Raw genomic sequence first — 21,912 nt, forward strand, 5'->3', positions numbered from 1 at the left:
TACTGGGAACAGTCCTGGGCAGTTCTCTAGTTTGGAGTGTGACAGGGCAGACGACAGATACATTCTGGAGGAGCTTTGGGTCTTCTGGTGGCAGAGGCAAGAGTGTAAGGTGAAGCCCAGTTCAGAGTACAGGCAGGATGGCCAAGTGATTGGCTGAGTTCAGCCCACGAGCCTTCTCTGGCACTCCTGGGAAGATCAGGTCACAGCTCCTGCTTAATACATCTCTTAGTGGGTACCTTAGGGGGTCTCCCAGCAGGCCCAGTTGGTATGAAGTAAGGAAGGACACAGCTGTCCATTCTCCTGTGCCTGCTAAGGGGGAAATGGGGCCGACTTACATAATTGGGGCAATTTGTGTCACTCTTGTCCTCCTGGCATCATGACCATCACCATCTCCTTGCTCAAGGGAGTCCTTGATTGAGCGAGAAGCTCAGGCCTCCCTCCCTCCAGCTGGGGGTTGCTGAACAGAGGATGTGGGAGCCATAGGCTGTGTCACTGCTGAGAGCTGCCAGATGTCTAGGTCATGAGAAAATGGAGGGGCTAAGTCACAGCATATGTGGGGACTCAGGTCAGTAGCCTTAAGTCTGCCTGGTAACCTGTTACGTTCCCAGAGAATTTGCACTGGCAGACACTCATGCCAGGTCTCAACAAGGGGTAGGAGACAAAAATGTCCCTCTCCACCCTGAACCTCCCTCCAGAAGTTGACACTTGACTTTGTCTAAGGATGGGTTTTCCCACAAGCCCTCTGAAAAAGCAGAACTTCAACACTCCCTCTGGGTCTCAGCCTAGAACACATGCAGTATCACCCTGAGGCCCATAGGAGGAGCCACTGCGCAGACCAAGGCTTCAATGGACGTCCTGAGTAAATCTCAACGGACAACCTGGGGCAGATGACAAAGGACTCTTTAATGTGAGGAGGTTGGCTTTCTGTTGATCATTCCTTCAGCTCTCTCTGAGGAACAGCTCTCCATAGGATGTTTAAAACAGGGTGTACTTGGAAACTCAGGACACAGCTGTCGTCATGACTTTCATAGCCTGAGACAATTGGCCCAAGATCTAAGGTTGAGGGGGGCAGTTGAATGGTTTCCTGAAGATTAGTTGGTGGGAACATAAGGCTGGGACTGGGCCAGGGTCTCTGTCTATATGCATGATTAGATCTCATAAACATTGAGGTGATTCTCTCTGTGTGTCATTGTCCCATCTCTGAAGCAGGGACAGCAACAGGGGCTTGTGTGGACGGTATACAGTGTGTGACTAGAATAGAGGTTTGCTTCAGTCCTGCCAGCATCCCTGCGATAATTGTCAACCCCTTTTAGCAGTCCCCAAAGCTGGGTGAGGGGATGGCCACATGGAATGGGAGCCCATGCATAGCATCTGTTCTCCTGAGTACCGCACACTTATTTAGAAGTTCATGACCATTCAGGCTGAGGGCCTGCCAGTGTTTGCCAGCATGTCAGGCTCCCGGTCCTGTTTGCACAGTTGGTTTGCATGGCAAACACTGCTCAGGCCCACGGAAGGTAAATGCTGGCTCCTGCGGTTGCTGGGGTTCTTGCATCTAGAGAGAAGGAAGCTGGAGCCGCAGGTGTCAGCAGTGGAATAAAGGGAGACTAAGGTGCAGAGAAGGACCAGCGCCTTCTGACTCGGGTCTGCAGCTCACGGGCCCCAGCTCAGGAAATCTCCGAGCGATGGCCTCCAGCATTTTTCAGATTCAGAGTAGGGAGCTTCCGTGAGGGCTTAGAAAGGCGATAAGTGATGAGAGAGCATCCTCTCTAGGTTTGTGCCCCCAGTGTGTGTGTGTCCCGAGTGCACTCGTGCCCCCAAAGTGTACCCATCCTCGGCACATCCGTATGTGCGAAAGGCCCCGGTGTCTGGGTCCTGTTGGTTTCTTTATGCTTCCAACTTGTTCTGCGGAAGATGTAAAGGCACTTACAGGGACACATAAAATTCAAGAAGAGCTATAAACTGAGAGTGGGAAAGAGAGAAAAGTGAAAAACGGAGCTGGGAGATGCTGACAGAGGAAGTAAGCAATAGTGGTTCAGGCGTGAGTGCTCCTTGTATCAGACATGAAGGCTCCTCATACACTCATTAACACCCTTCCCTTGGGCAGTGCCAGCTTGGCTCTGGTGCCCACTGCCTTGTTGCTACCTCAGATTCCAGCCATGTGATCCACCTGCGTCAGGGACTTAGGGGGCAAGCCCAGTACCTCCTGGGACCCAACTCAGAGACCACTGATGACTCTGCTGTGTCTTTGCTCCTGCCAGGTACCCCACACCATTAGGAGCCTCTCCAGTGGTGTGTCCCACAGGAGGATTTGGGGCTGTGACCTTCAGGTAGCCCCGGCCCTCTGGAAGCTGCAAAGCTCTGCTGCTTAAAACATTGCTCACGGTTTTTTTTTTTCTTTTCTCTTTTCTTTTTTTCAGAGCTGGGGACCGAACCCAGGGCCTTGCGCTTTCTAGGCAAGCGCTCTACCACTGAGCTAAATCCCCAACCCCATTGCTCACGTTTTAGGGTAGCTTCGGAACACCTCTTGAGGTACAGATGGAAGACCCACAGAGCCTTACCTAGGTCTGGGGCTGTCAGCGCCAGGTGTCCTCTGTGAGTCTAAACACAAGATACAAGCGGGATCTGTCAATGGTTTCCTGGGTGCCCAGTGTGAGTGAGGAGGTAAAGCCGATAGCATGACACAGTCTTGGGTGTGTGTGCTTCTCTTCCTTTACTTTTTAATCAATTTTTTACATGTATGGGTGTTTTGTCTGCATTTATGTTGGTGTCGCATGTGAATGACTTGTGCCTGTGGAGGCCAGAAGGGGCTAGATCTCCTGAAATTGGAGTTATGAATAGTTAAAGCGTCCACGCAAGGGCTAGGGATTGAACCCGGGTCTTCCTCAAGAGCAGCAAATGCTTGGGAATCTCTCCATCCCTAGCAGGTGTGTTTGAAGCTGTCTGTGGAGACAGGTATGAGACAAAAACACTGGGATGGGACCTCCTGGCGCAGCGTGGGAAGCCACAGTCAACACCGAGGCTTACTGCCGTCTCTGCCTTTATGCCCCACTGTCACCATGTGAGGGTCTCATATTTTCACAGAATCCAGCCAGCCCCAAGACCCTGGCAGCCTCTCTCATGACCAAGGCTGTAACAGATGTGGTCACAGTTTGGTGACACCTTTAGCAGTAAGTCTTAGCAGTAAAGGATAGCCTTCGAGACCAGAAAGTTGGTCCTTGGAGGACAACCTGTGCAAGCAAGACACCCAGGGCTTTGGAAGCCACCCTGAAAGAGGGACCTCACAAGAAGTCTCCGGGACCCTACATCCTGACCCTCAGTCTTTGAGGAATGTTTAGAGCAGCCAGGCTGAGGGAAAATGGATGTTCCTTCTGAAGAGCAGGGCTGGAATTCAAACTCATGTGTCTGAACATTGTAGGGCACTGGTATGAGGGATGGGGAGATTTTACCTTTGGACAGGCTCTGACCCCTGAGGCACCTCTGTTTCTTCATCATCGGGACAACAAAGCAGCCAGCCTTGTCACCAGTTATGATGGAGTATGAACAAGGAAGCCTAACTAGGGGACTCTCTCAGAGCAAGGCTTGTTTCTAACCACTCTGGAGTCCCTGAGAGACCTGCCCCAGCCTCTGTGCCACTAAGCCCTCTCTGCTGGATTATACCACTGAAATAGAGGTCATGCAGGCAGACGAAGCAGGTTTTTGTCCTTTGCTCTCTGGCTTCTAGAACCATGCTTCAGGCCAAACCTCTAACCCATCTCATGGGAGAGTTTACAGGGTGAATTTCTGCTCGCTTTAGGGGATAAGAAAGGGGATAGCATCTTCCATGAGATCTGTATAGCCAAAGGGCTTCTCAAAGCTGTCATTTTGAATGAGGTCACGTCTTGGATCTATGAAATAATTAGAAGCCTCCCCAGCCCACCAAGGGCACATTAAGCAGCAGATCGCAGACCCTGCATAGCATTCTGCTCCTAAGAGGTCATAGAGAGGCCTCACTCCAGTCCATTTTATAGACACCCCCCCACACTCAAGAATGAGGCAGAGAAGAGAAAGGGTTAAAGAGACAAGGCAGCAAGGCAGTCATGGGGCCTGGTCTCTCTGGTAAGGCTATCAGTGGAAGAAGGCTCATTGCTTCCTCTGAGGGCAAGGTCCTCACGCAGAGACAAGCAGAGGCAGGGCCATGCAAGTGAATGAGGGTACAGAGCAGACCTGACTCCTCTGGCAGCCGAGAGAATGGCAAAGTACCCAGGGGCTAGCGATGATGGTGGTTCGGAGAAACCCCCTGCCACAGAGGTTTCCTTCAGAATTTCTACCTCCCACATCCTTGGTTTCCACAGTTGTAAAATGGGAGTAGTAGCTGTGGGATTGTTAAGGAGACTTAGGGTGTTACACCAAGCCCTGTGGAGCTGCACAGAGGACCTTGTCACCAGTGCCACTGTCCTTCTGTGGCTGATATGATTCCCATGGGAAGAAAACACGAGCCAACTGGATGGGAAGGCAGTGAGAGAGAGTGCAGCCAGGGTGGGTGGCAAGGGGCCACAGATGCCGACACAAACAATCTGTTTCTCATAAACATGGGCACCCACAGCAGCCGGCCGCCACCGCGACTTGTACGAGTTGGGAAAGTGCGGGTGTGTTTACTCGCACTCCCCCGTGCCAGCTGGTATGCTGGGCACAGCCTCACTCCCAGCTGCCTCAACAGCCGGCAGCTCCCAGCTCAGGGAGGGGAGTGTGAGAGGCCCCTGGATCTTGCCTACAGTTTGGTTCACCTCAGGCTTAAATCACTATTATTTTCCCAAGTCAAATGTGGAAGACAGGGTGTTGAGAGTCTCCTTGGCAGTTGGTCATATGACTGGGCTGGGTGAGAGCTGTTTTCCCGGTCAGAGCTTCAAGGGACCCCTGTATTGAGTTTGAACAACAGGAAGGCCTCCAGTGGGGTCCAAATCCACTCCGTCTATACCCCAGCTACCTTCTTGGTATCTCAGCACACTCCAAGCAGAAAGGTGCGTGCTGCAGTGGGTGCTCTGTGGCTGCCGTACGTGCAGGAGGTGTCACCTGTGGCATGGGCTCTGTTGGGACCATGTCCTGGGGGTGCTGAAGGGTGTGTGTTTCTGGTTCTCTGCCCTGTGAACATGATCTAGGCAGTGGTAGTGGCAGAAAGACATATCCGCTCAACCCTTGAGGCAGGGCAAATATTCATCATGAGGGTATTCTCATATCACTCATCATATACCTCTCGGCCCAGTGGAGAATTTTGAGTCAGAGTGGTGGGGACTTAGTACCCAGGACCTCCTTAGCAGGCAGTAAGTGGTCCATACTGGAGCTATCACTTGTGACCTTGATGATGGGTCATGAGAGGCTTTGGACAATCAGAATTTGATATTGAAGCTGGGCAGTGGTGACTCCCACCTTTAATCCAAGCACACAGGAGGCAGAGGGATGCAGGATCTCTGAGTTTGGGGCCAACCTGGTCTAAAAGAGCAAGTTCCAGGATAGCCAAAACTACACAAAGAAACCCTGTCTTGAAAAATCCAGAAAAAAAATAAAGAATTTGGTATTGAAATACAATAATGTCTACTCTCTCCCCATTCCTCACGGACTGGGTCATTTGGGAGAGGTTGCTATCATTTTAGTAGGGAGAGCCATAATTCCTCTCTCAGTGCTGGGAGATGGATAGGTGGTTAAGAGTACTTGTTGCGCTTTCGGAGGACCTGGGTTCTATTCTCGGCACCCACATGATGGTTAACAATCATCTGTAACTCTAGTTCCAGGGGCTCACTCTCTTCTGCCCTATGTGGGGCCAGACACACACATGGCACACAGACATACATGCAACTAAAAGACCGTAGACATAAAACAAAAAAAAAATATTTTTTCAAGTTTCTTTCATCCCTTGCCTGTCCCAGACATTCCCTCAGTACAGACAGCCAGAATGTAGGTAAAATTTAGTTACATACTCGAGTGTCACATAGGCATATGGCCATGGGAACATGTTATCTAATTATAGTAGCCTGGAGCCAAGCCACCGTGTTGGGTGACTCTGTGTGAACCCTTGGCCTCCTTGACAGCTGGGCTCGCATTAGTTCCTGTGACAGGGAACTTGTTACTCACTAAGCAATGAATGTTTCCAGGATTTGGGAATCTTGGATGTAAAAAGGTTTCTTTAATTTTCCTGAGGTGAGATATGTTCCTCTGTTCTCAGTAGCCCTAGGAACGCTGGAGAAAGGACCCTTCATTTTGGAACTTGGCGGTGGAAGCCAAGCTTTTTCCACATGAAATACAGGCTTCAGTAGACAATCAGGTTTACCAAGGCTTTAGAATCAGAGTAGGAAGGGTGGTAAATGCCTACTGTCACAGTACTTGGGAGGCTAAAGTAACAAGACCATAAATTACAGGGCAGCCTGTGCTACAAAGTAGCAAGGATCCCGTCTCAAAAAAGAAACAAACTGAAAATGAATCCCTTTAGAAACCCACATCTGTGTCAAAGAAGCAAAGACAGGACCACACCCAGGAATGGTTTCTGTTTCCTTTATTCCTGTGTAGGGTTGGACATACAGGGAGAGGGACCTTCCGAGAGCCACCTTAGGGACATTTTCTTACACTGGCCCCAGCCTGGCTGGGAGGATTTTATTTTATTTTATTTTATTTGGTTTATTGTTTTGTGTTTCGTTTTGTGCTTTTGAAAAACAAGAGATTGAGCCTTTTTATGACATGGATTTTACAGCGTAACGAGGCAGCGTAATTTCCCATTCTCAGCGGCAAGTGCACTTTTTACACTAATTGCATAATTAGACATAATGTACTAATTGCAGTAATGGATGACAGTCAACTAAACTTTAACTTTAAAAACAGGGAGGCGTTGCTGGGGGTGGTTAGAGGGACTTTATCCCCCCTCCTTGAGTTTTGTGAAGGGGATGGGGGAGCTTGCCTATGAGAGCTCTTAGCAGCTGACTCTTAGGGCCCAAACCACAGAGCCACTGGGCCCTACTCCCCTGCCCAGGCTCATGCAGAATATGTCACCAATGTGGTCTGCCCCCTCGGGGATGTGGGCTGTGCAGGTAGGGTGTGGCCAAGAAAGGGATCACCTGTGGCAGAAAGTCCTCCCTTGTATGCAAGACTGAATTGTAACGCCCTGGTTACATCTGCCTGTGATCCCTTCTAGACAGTGTTCCCTGGGCAATCTCTACTTGCTTGTTAGCAGTGTGACCACCAATGTCACAGTATACAAACCCTGACTGTGACAATACACCATACATGGACCCACCACCATGGAACCAACCCTCCATGGAATGGTGGCAGTTGACAGCGGTGAGCAAGTGAGGAAGCCTGGTGAGTGGCGCACTCTGGTGCCCAGGCACTGACTGTGTTCTGAGGGCTCCAGTGGCCCCCTTGCCCTTGCTGGGCTGTAAGTTCGATCCTGGCAACTGAAGCAGCCTAGGGAGTTCTCAGTCATAGACGCACTACTGCAGAATCCCCTGCATCAGGGTTTTCATGTACCTAATGTGGGGCACCGTCTTAGTCCCAATAAGGTGGTGCCTGTACCAGATCTGTCTCAGGTGCTTATGTGGGAAGGAATCCAGCTGCGTGGCCATGCATCACTCTTCCCAGCCAATGGTGATTAGCGGGATGTACAGACTCTTGATGAAGAAAGGAGGCTGGTTAAGCAGCCTACTGGGGGTGAGGCCAGGGGTTCACTCTGGCTCTGAGTGCCTGGCTTAGGGAGTCTTGAACTGGTCACAGCGTGTTCTCCACTCTTCTAACCTCCTGCCGCTCTTGGGCTATCTATGACCCTCATTTATGGCTTCCCTAATGTCTAACGCCTGGTCTAGCAGTCAACACCCATCCTTGGTGGCAGACTCCAGGAACCCCTTTCATAGCTCTAGTCTGCCGTTTGCAGTCTACTTCTTGCCCACCCCATTAGGAGCATGGATGCATGAGGGACTGGGTAGTTAAGACACCCACCTTGGCTGTTTTATGTCAGACACCAAGAGGTGCAGTAAAAGAAGGTTTAGGGAACAGCTGCTCATCAGGGGAGAGCAGGCTCGGAATGGGGGCTGGGATGCTGGCGCACCTAGCTGGGCCCCACGCTGAGTCTGGGCCTTTGAGGAGACAAACAGAAGTGAGGCGAGCCTGCATCAAATCTTTCTTGTTCCATTTTCTTTCTGATTTAATTTTCCAGAGATTAGGGCCCGTTCACCTTCACTGCGGAGAAGCCTCAAGAGCGCGCCTGTTTTCACTCCCAGGGTTATGTGGTTGGTTAGAGGATCCAGCTAAGTCTGCCAGTCCTCTGCCCCCTCCCTTCTGGAGTGGCTGGCTTCCCACCCCACTCCCACCCCGACCTCTCCCCGAGCCTTTCAGTATTACTCCTCTGCCTCAAGCTCCTTTCTGGTTGGTCAGACTCCCAGTTCATTCCTTGAAACCTTTATGACCCCTTTCTCAAAAGTCTTATCTTCAAGTTTAGGGATAGATACAGAGGACAGAACTGCAAAGTACCCTAAGGCGAGGGCTTTGGATCAAATGGGCCCTGCTCAGCTAGAAAAGCTCTGCTGTGGGGCTTCACCTCCCTTTGGCTGTTGAGTGGGGATGACAAGATGTGAATCACTGAGGGCAAGCTTGCAAAGCACCTGCCCCACAGTGGGACGTTTCTGTGTCCTCCTCCCTTTCTGCTCTTTTCCCTCCTCTCTCTCCCTTCTCAACCTCCTCACCTAACCTGAGCAGGTTAGAGCTGGCTCAGGTCCAGGCCCCACTGCTGCCAGTTTCCTGGAACATTATAAAGTACCCCTGATGGAGTCTGTCCATGCCACTTGTCCGGAGGTCTTTCATTTCCTGTGGCAGCTTTGTAAAGGTTCCTGGTGTTTGGAGATGAGGCTGGATTTTTCCGTCCTGCAAGTGTTCAAGTTTCCCATCCGAGGTTCTGCAGGCTCACTTCTCGTTTATGTAGCTGCCCTGGGAAGCAAGAGGTTGTGCAGAGGGTCTGGAACCCCCAAAGGGACCACAGAGCTAGCATGAGTACCCTAAGGGAAAGAAGGTGGGGACTGAGAAGATACCTCAAGCACGTTGTGAACATTGGAGACACTTGCAGAGACTGGAGGATCCCTGGGACTAGCTGACTAGCCAGTCTACTCAAATCAGTGAGTTCCAGGTACAGTGAGAGACATCCCCCACCTCTAGAGAAGGTGGAGCACCACTGGACATGCCTCCACATGCACACACTTGCACATCATACAAACACATTTTTAAAGGTAGTGATCGGAAGTCCATGGTAGAGGATGGTAGAAGCTCGTGATACGAGGGACTCTGTACAACCCCATAAATTGTCCCTCCTGCCTTAACCATCCCTGCTGTTCCTCAGGCCCTCTGCCACTGTCTCCTTCCCTCCTCCATGTGCCTGCACGGCTCTGTCTGCCTCCCCTGTCCCAGCACCTTCCTTCCATCCCCTGTGGGACGAAGCCTCTTTGCACCACTAACATGGATGGCTTAGAGTTGCAGCAGCCTGGGTACCTACTGGTCCCTTTGTTCAAATCAAACCAGCTATCTAGATAAAGGTGAAGACCACTAAAGCATTGTTGCCATGGGAACTATTGTGGGTTTTTCCCCCCAAATAACTCTCTGGGACAAGGAAACCAGCAGGGATGTGGTCTTGCTGTGGTTGAGGCTTTGCACTCTGTGCCCTGACCTTTCTGCCATGTCCTAACTGGTCCCAAGATTAGGGGTTGGTGTTGGTGGGAGGCTAGCTAGCAGGGTCCAAGCACTGCACTTTCTCCGGGCTCCCTCCTGGATCCATGCTAGAAATCAGCTCCCTGGACCACATCAATGTGGAGATGACCTATCTCCTGGGGAGGGACACCTGCTGAACTGTGCCATCTGGATCTCCCTTGGGCTCAAGACTGAGCTCAGAGCCCTTCCAGGGAACAGAGGAGCTGGAACAGGCCCAAAGGAATGTTGAAAGTAGGAGACACCAGGGTCCTGCCATTCAGGAGTGGCTATGTCAATGTATCAGGGGTTCATTTGGGAATAGGAACTGACTAGGCTGGCAGCTTGAGCAGCCACTAGGATTCTGTCTTCATTACAACAGAACCCCTTACAATCCGTTTCCTCACTCATGTAGGATTTAGAGCTCATGGGAAGACACAGCAGCCAGGATAGCATGGCTTTGAGGCCCGCTAGCAACAGTCCAAAGAGACCTCAAATGCAGGCACCAGGGTGGGCAGCAAAAGAACCCCGTGCTAAGTCCTTGGGTAGAAGTGGAATGGGAAAAAAACCTGCCAGACGCATACAAGGCTCTGCGAGCAGAAGCTAAGGGGTGAAACCCATGTCCTGGAGCTCTGCTCTTAAACATGGAATCCGGCATCTGCCTTTGTCGAGTGTCCTCCGCACACAGACATGGTGCTTGGGGGGACAGCCAAAGAGCTAGCTGTCTCTGTGTGCTATCAGTGGCTCCCTGGTGTCTGGGCTCCTCTGTTATCACCTCCAGGGCCCAGAATGAGGTGTTAGGGAAAAGGACAGGGTGGCTGAGGGAGAGAGTTAAGGGTGTGGGGCCTGACTTGGCTAAAACTCAGGAGAAAGAGGTTGGCTAGCTGGGAATGAAAGCTGATGTCTTTCGACAGCGCTCAGCTCAGCAGGCACATCTAGCAGAAGAGTGGGGGCAGGGCGGGGACTGAAACTACTCCCTCGGCCCCAGAGTGGTAGTAAGCAGTAGTGTTAGTGGCAAGGGCACAGAGTTCCAAAGACATGAACTGTGCCGTAGTTCGTTGGCTTGTAAGGACTCCCATTCTCACAAATATATCAAACACTGGGGATTCAGAAACGGCGACTTTTAGAAGAACCTCAGCCTCCCAGTTTTGTGTCACCTGTTGGGAACCTTGGAGTGTGGCCCTGGCACCAGATCTCTTCCCCATGCTGGCCCCAACCCAGTAGCCAAGTGGATTTCAAAGTGTACCCTATGCCTGAGAAAGGGGGTTCCAGGCTTTTCAAAAAGGCATGCACAGTCCACAGGAAACCAGCGTAGTCCAGCCTCAGAGCCTAGGAATGACCTTGACAAGTGAATCGAATGTGTCAGAACTGCATCCGTTGGCCCTGATGAAGCCAGGCAGCTGCGCCCCCTGCTGGCAAAACAGGCTGGGTGCTCCTTCAGCGGTGTCGCCCAGACCCCCGCTGCAACACAGTCAGACTGCTCCAAAGCAGGGAATGGAGGGTATTTTAAACCTCCAGACCTGAGAAGGAAACATCAGGGGGGATGGAGCGCGTGGCTTTGTCACTAAGTCCTTTGTCTAGAATTGTGTTCTTTTGTCTGATTCTCCGTTTCCCTAACGTAGGGAAACGCAGCTCTCTGCTTGCCTTTCCTTTGCCTCTGTGGCAGAGGACCTTGGTCCAGAGGCTGAGCATGGGTTCTATGGAACAACCGGCCCTGGTGTCCACTCAGAGCCTCACTCCTCTCTGGCTGCACAACCAGGCCCTGCCACTCGCCCCCCTAATTGCCACAGCTCTGTGGGAAGGAGAGACTTCATCCCCAATTATTCTATTCCAAGAGAAAGACAAAAAGAAAAGAGAAGCAGAGAGGGATGAGGATGATGGAAGGAGAAGATTCCTGAGCCTGTGGTCTGTGTTGCTTTAACCCTCGCACTGCCAGGCACTAGGCAGACGGCAGGGCTGAGGCTCTGGCAGCCCCCAGCCCCCAGCCCCCAGCCTTTCCTCCTGTCAGATGGCAGAGTCCTTATCTCTGCACGTCTTCTGTCATTCTCAACCTTATCGCTCCCTGCCTGTCTGTCTCTCATCAGGTGCCTTTGTCACCTCCTTATTGCCCCTCACCACCAGTTTTTCCTGTCTCTGAGTGTTCCCACTTTGGCACAGCCTGGCGGTAAGGCTCTGTCATGGTAGCCGGGCCTATGACCTCTAGTGGGGAAGGAGCCAACTTGGGGTACAGGCTTCCTGGAATTGTTTGAATAGGCACACAGACCAGGTCAGGCTTGGAGACACTCACTGGTGTAGAACGCACGCACATGCAGGCACATACCCAAGACCCCAAGCATGAACAAAGATGCCTCTGGGATTCACGTACAGGCTCCCAGGCTGCCTCTTAGAGGACCCAGCCTTACTCACTCCAAAGCCCACATGCCGGCATGTGCACGCAGATGACAACGTCAGGCCTTGTCACATACTCACCATCAGATTACACCAACACGTGCATGTGTACTGAGGCTGTGCCTCCTAAGGAGGAAGAATGGGCAGATTAATTCTCCCCACCGGGTCTCCATCAATATTCTGCACCTTGAATGTCAGAGGAGCCCCCAGGGGCTCCTAGAACTCTCCATAGTTTCTGCAAATGGCCTGGGGCAGCACCCACGAAAGGAGCACAGCTGCCTGAGGCTGCGTGGGGGCGCTGCTGTGAGTATGCACACGGAAGAGATGCATTCGTGGATATGTACATACGTGTACATGTATGGGTGTGGTTTATGATACATGTTTTTCAGCTTCACCTCGCTCACCACACACCCTTGTCTTCTGCTTCCTGTGCAGTCTGCCCTTCCCCGCTGCTGCTCATAGCACACAGTGGGTGCTAGTCACAGCCCCGGAGGGGCCTGAGACAAGGCAAACTTCCCATCAGGCAAACTTGGCCACCAACTAACCCAGATGCAAGCTACAGAGCCCAGGCCTGCATTCTCCCCTGAGATCATGAAGGCCCTGGACTCTGTGCTTGTTGGGGCCAAAACCAATGTCCTACAGGGACAGGGGCTGAACTGAGGTATGTATGCAGTGAGTAGATGAGTGATGGACCATTCTGGCCTCACCCTTAACCTCTGCTTCCTTCTAGATCTACAAGGACAATCGGAACCTGTTTGATGTGCAGGAGAATGAACCACAGAAACTAGTGGAGAAGGTGGCAGGGGACATTGAGAGCCTGCTGGACAGAAAGGTCCAGGCCTTGAAGGTAGGCCAGTGTGTTGGGAGCTTGAGAACATTAAGGGAAGGCAGGGTGGAGTGGCCTTGAGTGAAGGCAGTGTTCCAACCCTCACTGTCACAGAGCACTTGAATCCCTGGATTCCAGCAGGAAAATCAGCAGTCGGCTGTGCCTATGGGGCTGTGGGCAGCCGTGACAGTTGTAATTGGGTTTGGCTGCATGCGAAGTGACCTGGCAGACCTAGGCTGCCTTGCCTCTCCCTCCTGCAGGGCCTGGAGATTTCTCATTCCTCTTGGCCTCCAGCTTGTCTGTAGATGGTGAAATGAGTACCGGGTCAGAACAGTGACTTGTTGGTAGAGTCTGCCACTAGGTGGGCTGCAGGATCTGGTGGGGAGGGTGTGGCATAGAAGCAGATGGAGGAAGGGGTCTGGAGTCCCTGCTCTGCCCAGATCTTAACTATTTCTCCGTCTGTTGCGGGCCTCCGTCTTCCCATTTATACTCAGGGAGGTAGCAGCTCGCAGGCATTGGGTTTTCATGCGTGGCCAGACTAGCCTGATAAAGCAATCAGAGCCCTGCTCACTCCAAGGACAGGAGGTGGGAGGGCCCCTCAGGAGCTACAGAGTCATTCATAAATGGGCAAGAGGCATCCATTCTGCCCCTAGACCAGCAGCACCATCGTAGCTGCCCCAGTTCATGTAGAATAGAAGATAGCAACATCTGATTGAAATAGAGGAAGGAAGGAAGGGAGGGAGGGAGGGAGGGAGGGAGGGAGGGAGGGAGGGAGGGAGGGAGGGAGAAAAGTTTTGATGTGCCCTACAACATGGATACACTCAAATGAATACCGCCAAGTGAAAGAAACCAGTGACAAAGGCCATGCACGTGATCCCGTTTCTATGAAATATTCAGCAAACACACAGAAATGGAAAGCTAGCTTACTGATTGCTATGGGCTACTGGGGAGGAGATAGGGCTGGTGAATACAGGGTTTCTTTTGATGGTAATGAAAATTTCTAAATTTAACTTATGGTGGTAGTTGCGTGACTCTAATTATACTAAGAACCACTAAAATGTGTGTTTAATGTGACTGGATTTGCTGTCAATTAAATCTCAATAAAGTAATTTTTAAAAAAAAATTAGTACATCCATCCACAACAATGGCCAGGGTCCAGTCAAGACAGTTAACCTAGATCCTCCATATTTAGACCCAATAGAGAAGGCGTCCCCTTTTCCAGTGGCTGGACCCTGCTGTCCCTCATGGTTCCTCTGTCTTGAGTGCCTATGTGCTTGGAAGAGAGTGGTGGGGCTGGCATCTGAGCCTGGTGGAAATGGTTTCTAAGGATCTCCCTGCAATTATGAACCCAGCAAACCCAGAACTGTGCCTAGAAAGCCTAGTCTCATCTGATTTGGGGATCTCCTGGTCACAGATATGAGGAGTCAGTCAGAATACAGGCTGTCACAGAAGGGGTCAAAGGTCTCTACCTACGAGTGTCAAGCCATGTCAAGTCCACCCAGCCAGCACATCACACCCATCCCACTGCCTCTCCCACATGTCTCCTCTTCTGTTTCCTTTCCCCTCACTCACTCCAGACCCCAAGTCTGCACACTGTTTCCTGTCTCTTTCCAAGTTATGGAACATGGCTGACTTGTTCAAACTTCTATTTTAGATAAGTATTTAGTATGTAGCCCAGGCTGGCCCCAAACTCCCATCTTCCTGCCCCTGCCTCATGAGCTGAGATTACAAACATAGACTAGCAAACCTGACTTGCCCACCCAATTAGAGTCCTTCCCTACCCATTAACCCAATACTATAGGAACAGCCAACTGTAAAAACAGAAAAGGTTGGGGCATGACCAGGGACGTGGAGTCTTGGTGTAACTCTCATTCCGTACCCCACATACTCATCCATGGCTGAGAGACAGGATAGATATCTGCCTCCTCTCCACTAAACCAACAGCATCAGCCCATTCCCTGGCACTCACTCAATGACAAATACAAATGATTTTCAACGGAAGAATGATGGGAAAGGGCGCTCACCATTTGGTCAGCCTATCACGAGCCATTCTCATAGCACCTCCCATAGGAAGTCTATACTACTCCATTTAGAGAAGGGGACATGAGGCTTGGAGAGGTCATATGTCAGGACAGGATGCAAGAGACCAGAATTTGAACACAGGTCTTCCTAACTCTGATCCCAGCCTGTGGCTCCCCCACATTCCTGAGGCATGCACTAAGGCTACAACCATGGCCATCCAGCCCTGCCCTGGCCAGGGTCTACCTGCTGCAGCCTGATTCCAGGCTTACCCTATCCCCCCAGAGGACAGAAGGACTGCCTACCCCCTTGGTTCTAATTGTTCAAAGCCAGCTTTGAACTTGATTATGTTTTAAACTTGCTTTTAATCAAGTTCTGATCCTTTTCTTCCTTCCCACATTTGTATGCAGCCTGAGCACAAATGAGGGGAGGAGTTTGGGGGGGGTCTTGACCCTTATCCTCTATTCCATTGTTCCTCCCTCCCTGGACCCCATCCAGTAATCCAATTTAAAATCCCTTGATCCGGTCTGGAATCTTAATTTGGGGTTTGCAAAGAGGGAACTGAGCAATGCAGGCCACAAGTTCACAGTGTTGTCCAATCAGCATCGAGCAGATGTCTCTTGACCTGAAGTCAAGAGTCAGATAGAAACCAGCCAGACCAGGACCTTACAAACACAGGGGAGCAGTGTCCCCAGGTCCAGGAGCCATGCTAATCTTTCTGCTTTGGGAACCCTGTCTTCTTGAAACTTCAACTACCCAAAGAGATGAGGCTTTCTAGGGACTTGAATCCCAAAAGGCACAAGAAGGCACCCGAGTACCTATGATACACCGTGAGAACATGGGCAGAATTGAAGTACAATTGTTAGGTCCCCATCCTCTCAGCTGGGATTTTGGCACACAGTCTCTTTCTTGGAAAGGTCATTTATTCGTTATTGTCCCACCCCCCTCCGCCCAATGCTGTCACCAATGTTCACGTGTGGCCAGTTATGTGGTAATCTCTGTGAGTTGGTGCCAAAGGCATGTAGGGAAGGACGTGTTCCCGCCCTCGTGTGCCCACACCTTTCCCTCTCAGGCCCCAACTCCCTCCTCTGTGCGACTTGTGCCTATTAGTCGGGAGGCTATGGTAAGAGGACTGCTTGAGTCCCAGGACCACTTGTCAACATCAAGAGGCCATGTCTCAGAAACATAAATTGAACCAAGGGCTTGTAAGGTCTTGAGGCCCTTCCCTGCCCAGTACCTCGGTTCCCCAACTCTGGAGGCTGTCATTCACAAAGGACAGCAAGTGTCTTTGAGTGCTGTGTTACTTACCACCCATCCCTGGCATCTTTACTTTGTGTCTCAGAGGAGACGGCTTGGGTGAAGTGAGAGGCAAACCCACAGACGAAGCTAAGGGACTGTGGCTCGCTGATTCTCAGAGGATGGAAAGGTCAGGGCCAGGGAACTCAGGACATGGCACCTAGATCAAAGTGTTACTGTGCACATCAGAGTGGAAACTGGCAGTCTGCTCCAAGAAGGCCTTTTCCTTTGCCTTCAGACTCACAAGCCGAGGGCAGGAGCCTTGCTGGGACTCCTGAACCTAGAAATTCAGCAAGCCATACAAACTGGCAGCACCTTCATGTGTGCCACCATTTTATGACCATGAAGCGTTAGCTGTCTACAGAAGACCAGGACTAAGGAAAAAGAAGATGAGGCATTGGCTTCCTCTGACAAGACCTTGACCCGTGATGACCTAGTAGCCTTGGACATATCCTCAACCCCTCACTTTCTTTCTTAGATGATGAGTGTTCCTCCCAAAGTCCCCTACGAGGCTCACGTGGGTGGGGCAGAGGGAAGCGTAGCCTTCAGATCTGAGGGTTCCAGTGGACAGCACCACCGCTGCCAGTGGCCTCTGGAGAATTAGCGTCATTTAAAGAATAAAATTAAAAACCCTTCTGTGCGCAGTCGCCCTGCTTTTGCCACTAATGGCCACTTAACCCAATTAAGCTGACGCATGTTGTCAGCGCGGCCCGGTCTGTTCAGGAATGGAGCTCTGAGCTGGGCGTTCAAAGGCAGGAGGTAAAGGCCAAGGGCTCAGGGACAGATTCCTTTCCCTGTCAGGAAGAGAAGATTCCTCCCAGCTCTGACTCAGTTACCGCTTCCTGTCTGTCTAAAGCAGAGCCTCCCAGCTCCAGAGGAATCTTGAACTGGATCCGTCCTTGCTGCAGGGCCTGCTCCCAGCCCTGGAGGGTGTTTGGTAGCATCCTTACCCTCTACCCACTAGATGCCAGTAGCACAACACTCCAACAGTTGTGTCTCTGTTAAGAAACAGTATAGCCCGCCATTCCCAGGTCAGATGGCACGAGTGATGTGACAGGCAGTGGGGCAGCGGGGACGTGCAGAAGCCGTAGGGCAGCTTCGGCAAGAGAAAGGTTCCCTTTCTTCTAAAGGGGCAAGAAGGAAGACTGCCTGGAAGAGGCAGCAAAGGGATGAGGGTTGGGTACTGCAGCGGCTAGAGGCCAGTTCTGCTGGATCCAGTGGTGCATTCATTGATGAGGGTTCAACAAATAGGTTGTTCCTGGGAAATCCAGGCCAAGAGTCATCCGCCAAGACCTGGCCCCTGGTAGGAACTTTGCACACATCTGTGGAACAAACACGTGGTTCCAGGTTCCGCTGGAGCTCAGCTTCTGGGGTCGGACTCCAGTTCCAAGAAGCTGAACCGGGCACAGTAATGGCAGGCTGACAGGCGAGGGAGCCTGTAGCACCCACTGCCTCCGCCCACCCTTCTCGGAGCAATTAAAAGGTGTTTATGTGGGGCTGGCAGTGGCTTCTGCCTCCCCTCCATTACGAACATTAAGAGATCTTGACCCTTCCACTTTCCTGCTCTTGAAAGGAGCTGCAGACACGTGGAGCCAATTAGGCGCACGCGTGGGCGCCAAGGGCCTGAGCAGCCTTTTCTCCCTGATTGCGGCGTTTACAGCTGATTATTCTCCCCTCACCCAAACAGTGCTGCTTCCTGGCAAGGTGCCACCCAGAGGAGCCGGCTGGGGGCCCCTGGGGACAGGGGAAGGACTGGATTAGCAAATGGGTATCTATTGAATGTCTTTCATATGTGTGGCTGGAAGGGAGAGGGTGGGGTCAGGGATGGTGGTAGCAGGGGCCCAGGTAGCAGTGAGGTTTCTTCTAAACCACCATTTGGGGATGGAGATCAGAGAAGGCACCTCAGAGGAGGTGACCTAAATGTGTGTAGAAGCTGATGGTCATTCCACACACCCCCAAGCATTCTGTCCTTGGAGTCGGTCAGCACGAACAAGAGAAAGACGTTCCCGGTGAATATTGAGAGCGGAGCCCTCCTCTCCTACTTATATCCAGGGTGGATGGCCAGGAGATCCTGAAATCCTTCAAGACTCCATGCTGTCCTGGTGGAGCCAAGAGCTAGTCTCCCAGGTTGTTAGAAGGACCATGCAGGTATAGTGTGGCTGGGGCATAGCCAAGGGCCCTCCAATGTCCCTTCGTTCCTTGGCCTTCACCTGCCAACTGACTCAGACCTGTCGGGCCTCCCGAAATGCCAGGTTGCCTGTTTGGATCTGGTCCCCTCAGGACTCCAGTGGCCTTTTGCAGCAGTCTGCTCACCTGGGACCTGCCGAGAAGAGGGCTACTGCCATCCTGTAGCACCTGCCAATCAAAGGAAGAGGTTGATTGGTTTGGGGTGCAACAGCTCTAAGGTCTAAAAGGTGGAGGCACACTCCACCCTATAGCTGAGTTCTCCTGGCGAAAGGTTGTCAGACAGGGACTGCTGGCTTGTATGTATATCCGGAAGCAACGTCGCCCTGACCCAGGGACAGAACCAAATAAATGACGCCAGACCCTCTATTCTGCTCCCCAGACAAGGCCTAAGCTCAGGGGCGACTACTGTCTACTTGGGCCCACTCCTCTGGGACTGGTGGGGGTAGGGAGTCCTAGCTGGCAAACGGACAGATCCTAAGAGGTAGAGGAAAAGGACCTACAGGTGCCACAGGGACAAACCAGACTAATTTAGGATCACAGAAGTGAGAAATTTAATTGATTTTTAATAGCATGTGGCCCTTTGTTCTGAAGTCATTGTGTGACAGGGCTGGGGAGGGTAGCAGTGTGCCAGCCAGGCTGATCCTGGCCCTCTGGGCCCCAGATCTCAAGGAGACAGACAGTCAGTCACCTTTAGGGTGTCAGCGTGCAGATTTGCTACCATGGGACTGAGAAGTCTAAGAGGACAGCCTGGAGGTGGTGGCAATTTAAACTGGGCCTTAGAAGACAGACGCAACTGTCAAAAGCAAAAAGAAGGAATATCCCGGCAATGTCTAGTCCAATATCGCCCCAATAAGGAGCATGAGCAAAGGGTGCAGCCTGTGCCTCAGTTTCCACTGCAGGGAAGAGGTGATGTGGCAGAGGTGAAGTTAGGGACAGGACTCACTCACTGCCTGATATCTGGAGTGTGCCTCTTTAAGCATGGTCCGTTCTCCCAGCATGCTCTGGGAGCAGTCTCACCCCGTTTTCTAAGCTTCAAAGCCGTCCAATAGGCAGCACCTCCCTGGTGACAGTGGCTGCCCTTGGGAGAAAGCACTGGGACTAAAGTTGGTGTCACTGCCCTGGGGGTGGTAGACATAGGGGCAGTAAGAAGGGCTTATCAGGTCACAGGATACCCAGCATTTCAGACACCTCGTTCAGCTTCTGTTTAGTGAGTACCTAGGACTTGCCCTGTTGTGTGCAGGCCCAGTCCTAAGTCACCACGGGTACAGCAAGGTGAATAGACTTACGGGAGTACAGTCTGCTGGCAGTGACAGTGTTGTGATCTGTGTCACAAAGTATGGTACCTGGGGCTAAGCCTAAGGGACCCAGGAAGAGAAAGATTTAGCCAGGGGAGAAGGAAGAAGAAGGAAGGAACACAGAAGTTCAGGGACCAGAAGTCGACCTTCAACCCCACCCAGTCTGCCCTCACTCTTCTGGGGTCTTGACAAGGAACCCCTGTTCCCAACTTGCATCTCCATGGCTCCCAATGTCCAGGCTACGTACGTGGTGCTTCCCACCTCCTGGTGTTGGGAGGCTGGTTCACAGCCACTGACTCTGTGTAGCAGCCTCTCTGTGTTTGCCCACTCTGTTCCTCAGCGGCCGTATCAACACCAGCTAGAGTCAAGCTGTGGAGATAGCTGAACGTGAGGCTTCATCCTCCTGCCGCCCAGGACCAGGGCTCCAGCCTTACCTGGCAGGATCAGGGTCAGTGAGGTCTCCCCACACACAACCCAGGCAGGTCCACAGGAATGCCAAGTATAGATAATAAAGCAGAGACCTGGAGCCGGGGAAGGCCGGCTCCCTGTACACAACTTTCGACTTCTGGGCATATGCAGTCTTCCAGGCTGTGAGACTAAGTGGAGGGTCCCCAGCCTTTTGTGCACAACCTCCCATAACCTCAAGACCCTTTCTTCTGCCTGTGTGTCCCCAGTCACCAAGTCCAGCAGCCTAAAAGAAACCTAAGCGTCAGGTAGGTGACCAGAGGAATAGATGGGCGGTAAGCAGAAACAGGACGAGGGACAGAGACTCCAGGAGGCCATGAGCCAGGGAAGCCGATGTCCATACAGGAGCTGTATCAGCCTAGCGCAGTGGGAATGAGCCGATACCTCAGAGAGGGTGCCGAGGCTTGTCCTCAGAAGCAGATGGGAACAGAAGGCCAGAGGGCAATGAAGGAGTAGGTTCTCCAGAAGTGTCTTGGAGATGGCGTGCTGGGAGCAGGGCCAGTACCTGGGTAAAGAGGCAGGTGAGGTCACAAGTGCAGCCCCGTCATATCAGCGTCAGGGGATTCTGCTAACTCGTTCGGTTCATTTCTCTGCTTGGTTTCCTTACGTGGGAGATGGGTGTGAAAAGCCCGTCCAGTGGCTTTTCTGACTGATCCCCTCTGACTGAGACTCCATAGAATTGTGCCTAGGAAGAGAAGCCTAGAGGGAGAGACTTGGGCTTTTCTGAACTTGCCTTCGGGGACCTGATGAGGAAGGTGTCCTCACTTCACTTTGGGATTCTTCGGAAAGGCATCCCCGTTACTTGGAAGCACAGAACGGTGGCACTGAACCCAAGGCTAGAGAAAAGAAGGCAGTTGTGGGGCCTCCATTAATCCTGGGATTCACCGGAAAAAAATACAATTCCACCATTCTGGGCCAGATTTGAAGCAAGCTTTATTAAATATTAAATATTGATCAAGAGATGGACTTTTGTCAGGACCATTCCCTGGAATTTCCCAGCTGAGTGGCTCCAAGACATGTGCTGCAGGGGTTATAAACACAAACCCATAGGCCACCATACTCTCTCTGAAGCTGCTGTTAAAGTCCATACAAAGTCTACAACTTCCAGCATTCCAGGCAGTTACCTGGTCCTTGGGCAAGTGGGGCTTATAGGTTAACTTGGGGTGTTATGTTTGCCCCTCAGAGAGCAGGAGAAAAGATTCTGAAAGAGGAAAACGCCTCAAGGTAGTGGACAACCCAGCTGAGTCCAGGATGGCTTCACTGAAACAGAGGAGCAGAGCTAAGTGCTTGAGTTCTGAAGTGAGTGGGCAGTTAGTTCCAGCACAGGAAGTGGGGGACTCACAGGAAGTGGGGGTACTCAAGGGAAAGGAAAGACCATCATAGGTGTCAAGAGAGGGGTTCAAGGCCTACAGCCTTATGTGGAAGAGTGGAGGAATCTTAGAATCAAGCGGGACAGCACAAGTGGATTGACTGCAGTGGGGTTGGGAGGTAGGAGTCTGGGACACTTCCTGGTGCTGGCATATAAAAGGTAGGAGATATTGGATGAGTGTGGGCTGCATGGTGAGACCAAACCCCCAAGAACCTAAAGACATTGTCAAGAAGTGGGCACTTGCTGCCTTTCTCCTAGCCACCTTCCTCAAATGCTTGCTGGCCTCCTCTCCAAGAGGCAAACCTGGAGCTTATGGGATAGAGCAGTCGGATCCTCATGGGCAAGGAGTGGCGAGAGCATAGACGCTCTCAAATCCCAGG

At 51.8% G+C, this 21,912-nt stretch overlaps 1 protein-coding gene across 8 annotated transcripts in view; it reads left to right on the top strand.

Annotated features, from left to right (window-relative positions):
- The window catches only part of Cacna2d2 (calcium voltage-gated channel auxiliary subunit alpha2delta 2), a 131,300-nt gene that overhangs the window by 53,056 nt on the left and 56,332 nt on the right, over positions 1-21,912 (top strand). For all 8 annotated transcript variants that reach the window (XM_063265241.1, XM_006243735.4, XM_063265242.1 and 5 more), the window contains 1 exon segment: positions 12,806-12,922. In XM_063265241.1, coding sequence (XP_063121311.1) covers positions 12,806-12,922 — 117 coding nt within the window.

The sequence above is a fragment of the Rattus norvegicus genome, chromosome 8 (genome assembly GCF_036323735.1).
Source record: "Rattus norvegicus strain BN/NHsdMcwi chromosome 8, GRCr8, whole genome shotgun sequence".
NCBI lineage: Eukaryota > Metazoa > Chordata > Mammalia > Rodentia > Muridae > Rattus > Rattus norvegicus.